Source organism: Elephantulus edwardii, unplaced genomic scaffold (genome assembly GCF_000299155.1).
Source record: "Elephantulus edwardii isolate Elephantulus edwardi_28Jun2011 unplaced genomic scaffold, EleEdw1.0 scaffold00028, whole genome shotgun sequence".
Taxonomy (NCBI): domain Eukaryota; kingdom Metazoa; phylum Chordata; class Mammalia; order Macroscelidea; family Macroscelididae; genus Elephantulus; species Elephantulus edwardii.
This window is the reverse complement of record NW_006399778.1, coordinates 4,743,783-4,751,917: the sequence shown is the minus strand read 5'-3', so window position 1 is coordinate 4,751,917 and position 8,135 is coordinate 4,743,783. Positions and strand designations below refer to the sequence as shown.

Genomic DNA, 8,135 nt, shown 5'->3' with positions numbered 1-8,135 from the left:
TGGAGCCTGAGTCCTCTGCACGGAGACTCTGGTGTGAGTCTTTACAAGATGATCTGTGAATTCCTGGTAGGGAGACTTCGTGAACACCGTCTCTTTCCAGAGATCTGGGGTCAGATAGCTGTAGGTCTTTGAGATGGCATTAAAGGTGGCCTTAGCAAAGTTGTCCAGGGTGGCTGTGCAGCCCCTGGCTGAGGTGTAACAGTCATCAATTCCAGCCATCATCAACAGCTTCTTAAGCACAGGGGCCGAGACGATTCCAGTGCCTCGGGGTGCAGGGATCAGACGCACCAACACAGAGCCACAGCGCCCAGTCACCCTGCAGGGAACGGTGTGAGGCTTGCCAATCTTGTTCCCCCAGTAGCCACGCCGCACAGGGACAATGGAGAGCTTGGCTAGAATGATGGCCCCACGGATAGCAGTAGCCACCTCCTTGGAGCACTTGACGCCCAAGCCAACATGGCCGTTATAGTCTCTGATGGCAACAAAGGCCTTGAACCTGGTCCGCTAGCCAGCACGTGTCTGCTTCTGCACTGGCATGATTTTCAACACCTCATCCTTGAGGGACATGCCCAGGAAGAAGTCGATGATCTCAGATTCCTTGGTGGGCAGGGAGAAGAGATAAATCTCCTCCAATGATTTAATCTTCATACCTTTCAGCAGGCGGCCCAGTTTGGTGACGGGGAGCCACTCCTTGTCCTGGGCTTTGCCTCCTCGAGCTCCGCGGCCCCTCCCACGGCCCCGTCCACGGCCAGACCCCCGCAGACCGCTACCGCAGACCCCCCCGCGGGCTCCCATCCCAGGGCCTCCAGGCCCTCCCGCTGCACCGGCGTCATCCGCCATTTCGTGTTTTCTCAGAAAAGTAAACTGTTTCAAATTTTAAAAGAAAAAAAAAAAGGGCTTACATCTTCGGAAACCTGATAGGGTCGCTCTGAGTCAGAATAGTTAGTGGCAGTGAGTTCTCAGCCTAAAGGGCTTTATTTTTTCACCTGGTTAACGTCTACCCAACCTCCAAGGCCCAGCTGGCAGTCACCTCCCACCAGCAGCCTTCCCTGATACCATCACCTCTCCCTGTCTTCTCTGCCTGGGTTAGGGCACAAAGTCAGGGTGCTTTACTATTACATCAGCAGCAAAGTGTAGTGGTGAAACACAAAGGACTTGGGGCAACTTTACAGGGTTAGAATAACAACCTCTTTGCCTACTGGTTATACAACCTTGGGCAAGTGAGTCAGACCCACAGCAAAGTGTAATGGCTATGTTTTTCCAAAATGAAAACATTTAAATTTGCTACACTAGTCTTAGTTTGGAAGCAGGAGTGTCATCCAAATCTACTTCCTAAACAATAAGCCTCCGGAAACTATGACTTTAGAGAAAAGATAGCTACAGAACAGGGTTCAGATCTTTTGTTCATAGGGTCGCTATGAGTCATACTCTGTGGCAATCAACAACAACAGTATTGTTACCTCAGTTACCGTGGATAAATTAATCAACGTCTATGTACCTAATTTCCTCATCTGAAAAAGAGAAAACAAAATAGTACCCACCTCAGGATGGCTGTGAAATCTCACTGTAAAAGCATTTAGAGTAGTGTCTGGTACCTAGTAAACCAATTGCTGTGGCATTGACTGTCTCATGGAAAGAGTGTGTGTCTGTAACTTTAAATGGCTGATTTTTCAGAAATAAAGTCTTTTTCATGAGAAGCCTCTGTGTGGGCTTGAACTGCCAACCTTTTGGTTGGTAACCAAGAACATGAACTGTCTATGGCACCCAGGGACTCTGGTTCACAGTAAGCACTCAATAAATGTCAGCACTAATCAATGTGAGTCTGACTTCCAATTCATTGCTGAAAGAACAAATTCATTGAAGCGTACTATTTCGTATTGAAAAGAATGAAATTAAACCGAAACAAATTAAAATTGTTTCCAGAGCTTACCTGTCCACCAGGGAGGATCCCTTTCCACCCAGTCCATTAAGCCAGATAAGGATTGCCCACTCACCCATAGCCATCTCACCATCCCAAGTGAGGGATGCCTTCTGTTTGCCTCAAGTTAACTAGTCAGTTATCATTCCTTAAAAACAAGCAAGAACTCAACAGATGCAAGCTTCAGCCTTGTCTCAGCAATGTCACTCAATCCGTCTGACCGACTAGCATAAACTCTCAGTTAACCCACTTGAGATGTTTGAAACTCCTTTCAACCTTTTAAAGAAAGCAAAACCTGTGGACATTTGCCTTGCTTACAGCTGTTCTCATTACAATCAAAGCATATTTTTAGCTACAAAATAACAACCATCTCATATCCCCCTTTCAGCCATAGTTTATGGCTTCTGTAGAGTTGCAGACAGAATGCAGAGGACCCAGCCCCAGGCATGGGGGTGGGGTGAAAGGGTAAGACTAAAGCTTCCAGATGGAAAGCAGCACGAAAATGAGCTAGACAGACAGGTGGGGTGTGTGTGTGGATGACAAAAATCACTCACAACAACTGCAGTAAAAAGTCTTAAATCTTGCCACTGAGAAGAGAGAAGTGGAGAGGAGAAAAGAAAAAAAAAAAGTACCGGGAGAATTTTGGAGTTCTGCAGCCTAGAAGAGGAAGCTGTGCCCTGGCAAACCCAAGTAAGGCTTCATAGAAGAGGCGATGCCCAGGCTGCTTCTAAAAGGAGAGCCTAGTGGCTGGCTGGGTCTTTGCACAATCTATGGAAGAAGAAGTAATGCCTTTTCTTGGGGACTTTGTGGAGAGGATTCTCCATTACCCTTTGACCACAGACCTCCCCAAGCCTGTGAGCTCTTCCCCTTTGGATACTCACCTTTATAGACCGTCAAGAGCATCTTCTGGTCCACTGAGGAGTCATAGAAGGTAAAGAAGAAGAAGATGAGAATGCTAGCTGCCTGTAGAGCTAAGGCCCACAGGGGTAGGCAGCCCCGGACAGACGGTGGGTACTTAGAGGTCATCCTGTGCTGTTTGGATGCACGGGTTCTGCTTTCACCAGGCAACACTCCTCTCCTTCCACTCTCACTCAAGGGAGTGACTGGGGAGATACCCACCAATGACCTTATCTTAGGCTGCAAGACTGGACTATCTACAGTGTTAACATGGGAGCTGAAGGTTGTGTAAGGGAAGGGGAGGAAATAGACTTATTCCAGTGTTCATTCTACAATAGACTAGACATAGGCTAGACAGTGTACTCAGGTTAAAAGAAGGCAAGGGCACAGTATACATAAAACTTTAACAATACAACAACAAAAACCAACCCAATCATAAAATAGACAAAGAATGTGAATAAATATGAAATTAAATAGTCAAATTGTCATCTGACATATAAAGAGATACTTACCACCAATAAATAAGATTCAGAGAAATGCAAATAAAAATCATAGGAAGATATTATTTTACTCCCACTAGAGTGCCTAAGGAGCCCTAGTGGCATAGTGATTAAGGAGCAAATGGGGGGAGGGGGGAGGGGTTTGTGCGGGGAGAAGGGTGCAACAATGAATGAATGGAATCCCAAAATCTCTGTAGATGTTCATTGAAATGAAAAATAAACAACCTAAATTAAAAAAAAGGGGGGGTTAATTAAAAAAAAAGAGATAAGGAGACATATTGAACTGGGGACTTCTCAAAAATTCTGAGGAGTCATGATGTTTTCTGAATCCTAAAGTGTGTCTGATCTATGACATGAACTTTTATTTTTTTTTAATTTAATTTTATTTTTTTTACCTTTTCTTTTTTTTTCTATATTTTATTAATTTTCATAAACATTTACAGAGATTTTGGGTTTCCATTCATTCATTGTTGCACTATTCTCTCTACCCTCCTCCCAGTTTGTTCTTGTCCAAATGCCACAGTGCTTGTGAAAGCCAGTTCTGATTAATCTTCTTTGTCAGTGTGTCCTTTGTCATTCCCTATCACTCCTCCCTGAGAGAGACTTCACCCTGAGTCATAAGGAAAAGGGGATGGTGTATTTTCTTAGCTACTTCCTGCTGAAAAGGGACACTGTGGGTTTCAGGGTGAAGATCTTCTCTCACTACTCTAAAGGGCCCCTTTGGCAGTAGGAAACACATAGACTATTATGGAGATTGATTTTGGAATTTAGATGCACTCTTATTGATTGTGCTTGGCCGTACATATTCATATCCTTGAAGATGTATCATGGGGGTGTTGCAACCTAGAAGACACAACTTTGACTAACAAGTTATGAGTACATGAGTCCAAAAATTATGGAAAAGTAAAAGATTCTTTCATTGTTTTACAAACCCTCCCCCAGGTCCCCTCCACCATGTAGCCCTCGCTCTAGTCTCCTGTGATGACAGAAATACCTAGTTATATATCTCTTTTAAACAGTTTTCTCCCTCCTCTGTTTCAGTGCAGTATACATTATTGAACCCATCTTACTCAGTCTCTCCCCAACCCCAAGGACAGTCCCATTCTACAACAGTGGCATCATGTAATATTTGTCCTTTTGTGACTGGGATATTTCACTCAGCGTAATGTTCTCCAGAGTCAACCATTTTGAATAATATTGCATGAGTTCCTTGTTTTTTAATGCGACATGAACTTTTCAATCACATGCTATGCTTCTGCGATCTGGGCAGTGAATAAAGATGACCAAAGAAAGAAAAAAAAAAAAGAATTTGGCTGTTAACCGTAAGTTTGGTGGCTTGAACCCACCAGCTGCTTCACAGGAATGTGGCAGTCTGCTTCTGTAAAGATTTACCGCCTTGGAAACTGTGGGGCGCAGTTCTATTCCATTCTATAGTGTCTCTGAGTCTTCATCAACTTGATTGCAGTGAATTACAAAAGTTTAGATTAAAATAACAAGGATGACAACTATTGAGAAGGATGTGGGGAAACTGGAATCCTTATCCTTTGCTAGTGATACAATCATTGCCGAAAACAGTGTGGTAGCTCCTAATACAACCCCCTGAAAATATATCTGACATATGACCCAACATTCCACCTCTCCTTATATACCCAAAAGACTTAACAGCAGAGACTCAGAGACCTGCATTGTTTTATTGTTTATTACTGGGGCACCATTCTAATAACCAAATATGAAAATAGCCTAAATGCCCATCAATAGACGAATGAACAAAATATGGTACATATATAAATAGCAGAATACTACTAAGCCTCAGGCCTGGTTTTAATTGTTTTTGGTCAAACATTGCTATAGCACTGGTATGTCCATTTGCTGTTCAGAGGTAACTCGTGGTTGCTGTGATGCTAAACACTGTGACACTGGTGTGTCAAATGCGATAATGGTTACCCATGGTGGACAGGGTTTGGTGGAGTTCCCCAATTAAAACAAGTTGGAAGCACGAGTGGCATTCACTTCCAAAATGGCTTTCCCCTGGAAACCCTATGAACCTGGAGAAAGGATGAAAGTTATACAAGTGTTCAGGTCTTTTGTTCATAGGGTCCCTATGAGTCATCAACAACTTGACAGCACTTAACAACAACAACTAGTAAGCCAATATGAGAAATCAAGTTTTGATACCTGCTACAACATGTTGTCTATTGTTTCTAGGTGACATCAGGTTGCCTACGACTCATAGCGACCCTATGAACAATGGATCTGAACTTTCCCTGTCTTGCACCATCCTCGCTGTTTCAGGTATGATCCAGCCCGTTGTTCAGTCACTGTGTCAGCACATCTTGTTGAAGGTCTTCCTCTTCTTCTCTGATTCTCCACCTCTCCCAGAATGATGTAATTTTTCAAGGACTGGTCCTTCCTGACAACAGGCCCAGTGTATGCGAGATGAAGTTTCACCAACCGTGCCTCTAAGGAGCGCTCTAGTTGCATGTCCTCTGAGACAGACTTGTTCCTTAGGCAGCCATGGGATTGTCAGTACTCTTCTCCAACACCGTAACTCAAAGGCATAGATTCTTCTGTCATCCTAAGTCATCATCTAACTTTCAGAGGCAAAAGAATTGAAAATGTCATGACTTGGATTAGACATACCTTCATTTTTAAACTGACCTCAGTTTTCAAACTGACAACATAGATGGAAGTAAAAGACATTTTATTGGGTGAAATAAGGCAATCACAAAAGGACAACCACTGTATGCTCTTAGACAAAAGATCAAAACTAACAAATGTACAGAGGAGAAAAAGTGGGTGTTAACAGTAATGGAAAAGTCCTATTTATTGCACTGCTGTTGTATATAAATTTTATATATATATGTTGTGTATCTGTAAAAATTTAATTGGCAAAAGTTATGTGATAGATAAATTTACAACAGTGACCACACATGTGCACGTGTGTGCACACACACATGCTGGGATAGGTTGTGTACTACCAAAATCCTAATAGGATTTAGCTTCTTGGTTTGGATATTTAGGGTCATGAGTTCAAGAGACAGCCCAGTTAATTTTTCTAATAATGGGTTTAGTACTTTTGTCCTGCTTCTTAGTCAATGTGTAATGCATCTGAAGAGCTTGCAAGCTGCCATCCAAAGCACACAATTGGTATCTACTCACCTGGAGCCACAGACAAAAGTTAGTCAGGATAGGAGGAATATACCCCAGCTGCTTCGCAGGAGAAGGATGGGAAGTCTTCTCCTGTGCAATTAATTGCCTCTGAAATTGTGCTGGAGGGCCAGCTGTGAGTCAGTTCCAACTCCAGGGCACACAACATCAAAATAAGCAATGTAGAGCTGATTGCTTCCCTCAACAACTACCTCCTCTACTATGAGCCAAAAGAACTTGATGGTGTCCCACTGCCATCACTGAGCATTTAAAGCAATTATTCATTGTTGCACATTTTCTTCCCTCCTCTAGTCCACTTTGCAGTACACCTCTTAATACTGAACATTTTGATCAAAGATTCTGTAGGAGACTCTTGATCAAAAGGGGGAAATTGTCAAACAAAACTTCAAATTCTCATGGACTCTAGACTTTCTGGAGCCATGGGGAGTGGCTGCACCCTTTAAACTATTGTCCTGAAGTAATATTTAAACACTGAATAAAAAAAAAATCCCCAGAAGTCTTTGTAAAACCAAGCAAGCGTTCGGCTTAACAATGTAAAAAATGTCTTGTTTGAGTATCACATTCTTTTAGATCTCTCTTTATGGGATCAGATTAGCAGCAGCAATGCAAAAGATTACTTAGGAACCTTAAGGGACAGGGTATTTATGTTACTGGAGGAGAAATGACTCAGAACGGAGGGTGAGAATGGTTACACAACTTGAAGAATTTTGACCCTGCAGGCAACTTCCTTTACTGCAAACATAAAAACATGTAAGCAGACTTGCAACACAGTGACAGCAGCAAGAGTTTTGAACATGGCAAAGAGCGTGAAGACCGCACAGGAGAAGGCAAGGGCTTGCACTGTTGTTAGTAGGTGTGCTATGAGTGGTGGCCGCCTCAACAGCATCTAACAATTTGCCATCTGGATTATAGAAAAAAATGAGCAATGGTGCCTGTGGCCTCTTGGCCTGGGTTCTAGGCTCCTCACAGCTTTTTTATGCAATTGTACATTTAGTGGAGTGGACTTGGGGGGAGGGATTGAATAACAATGAAAAAAATTTTTCTTTTACATTTCAAAAAGGAAAGCAAATTTGGGGGCGGGATGGGTGGGGGGAAAGTGCAACAATAAATTAATGGCAATCCAAATTCTCTGTAAATTTCATTAAAATCAATTAAAAAATTTAAAAAAAAGCAGGACTCTGTAAGAATACTAGTCAAGCCCTGCTTGCTATTCTGAGTCAAACCTCCAACCTTTTGGTTATCAGTTAACTACATTATTAATTTATAGCCTCCGGGAAATCCAAGAAGGGAGGGAGATAGTTCCTTCATTTTCTCCCTTGACACTTGACTACATCAAGGCTGTGATCTTGCTGAGGGCATGCCTGCTAAAACATGGCTGAGCAAACCACACATAAATATTTGCTTTAGAAAAGACTGAACATGCAAGGATGTGTAAACTTTATCAAGAACAGATTTGACACTTTGAACATTCATGAGCGAAGAACAGATGACCTGTAGGATGATGACGTCAAAGACATCAGACTGGAAGAAAGGACAGGTTATTAAAAAAAACTGGAGAGAACCCTTATTCACTGTTGGTGGGAGTGTAAAATGGTGCAACCACTGTGGAAAGCATTGTGGCGCTTTCTCAAAAAGTTGCAAATAAAGATACC

At 42.6% G+C, this 8,135-nt stretch overlaps 1 protein-coding gene across 1 annotated transcript in view; it reads right to left on the bottom strand.

Annotated features, from left to right (window-relative positions):
- RHCE (Rh blood group, CcEe antigens) overlaps nucleotides 1-2,944 on the bottom strand; it is a 59,904-nt gene extending 56,960 nt beyond the window's left edge. The window contains exon 1 of the mRNA XM_006883650.1: nucleotides 2,800-2,944. Within this exon, the coding sequence (XP_006883712.1) occupies nucleotides 2,800-2,944 (145 nt within the window). The remainder of the gene's footprint in view (nucleotides 1-2,799) is intronic.
- Between the last annotated feature and the right edge of the window lie 5,191 nt (nucleotides 2,945-8,135).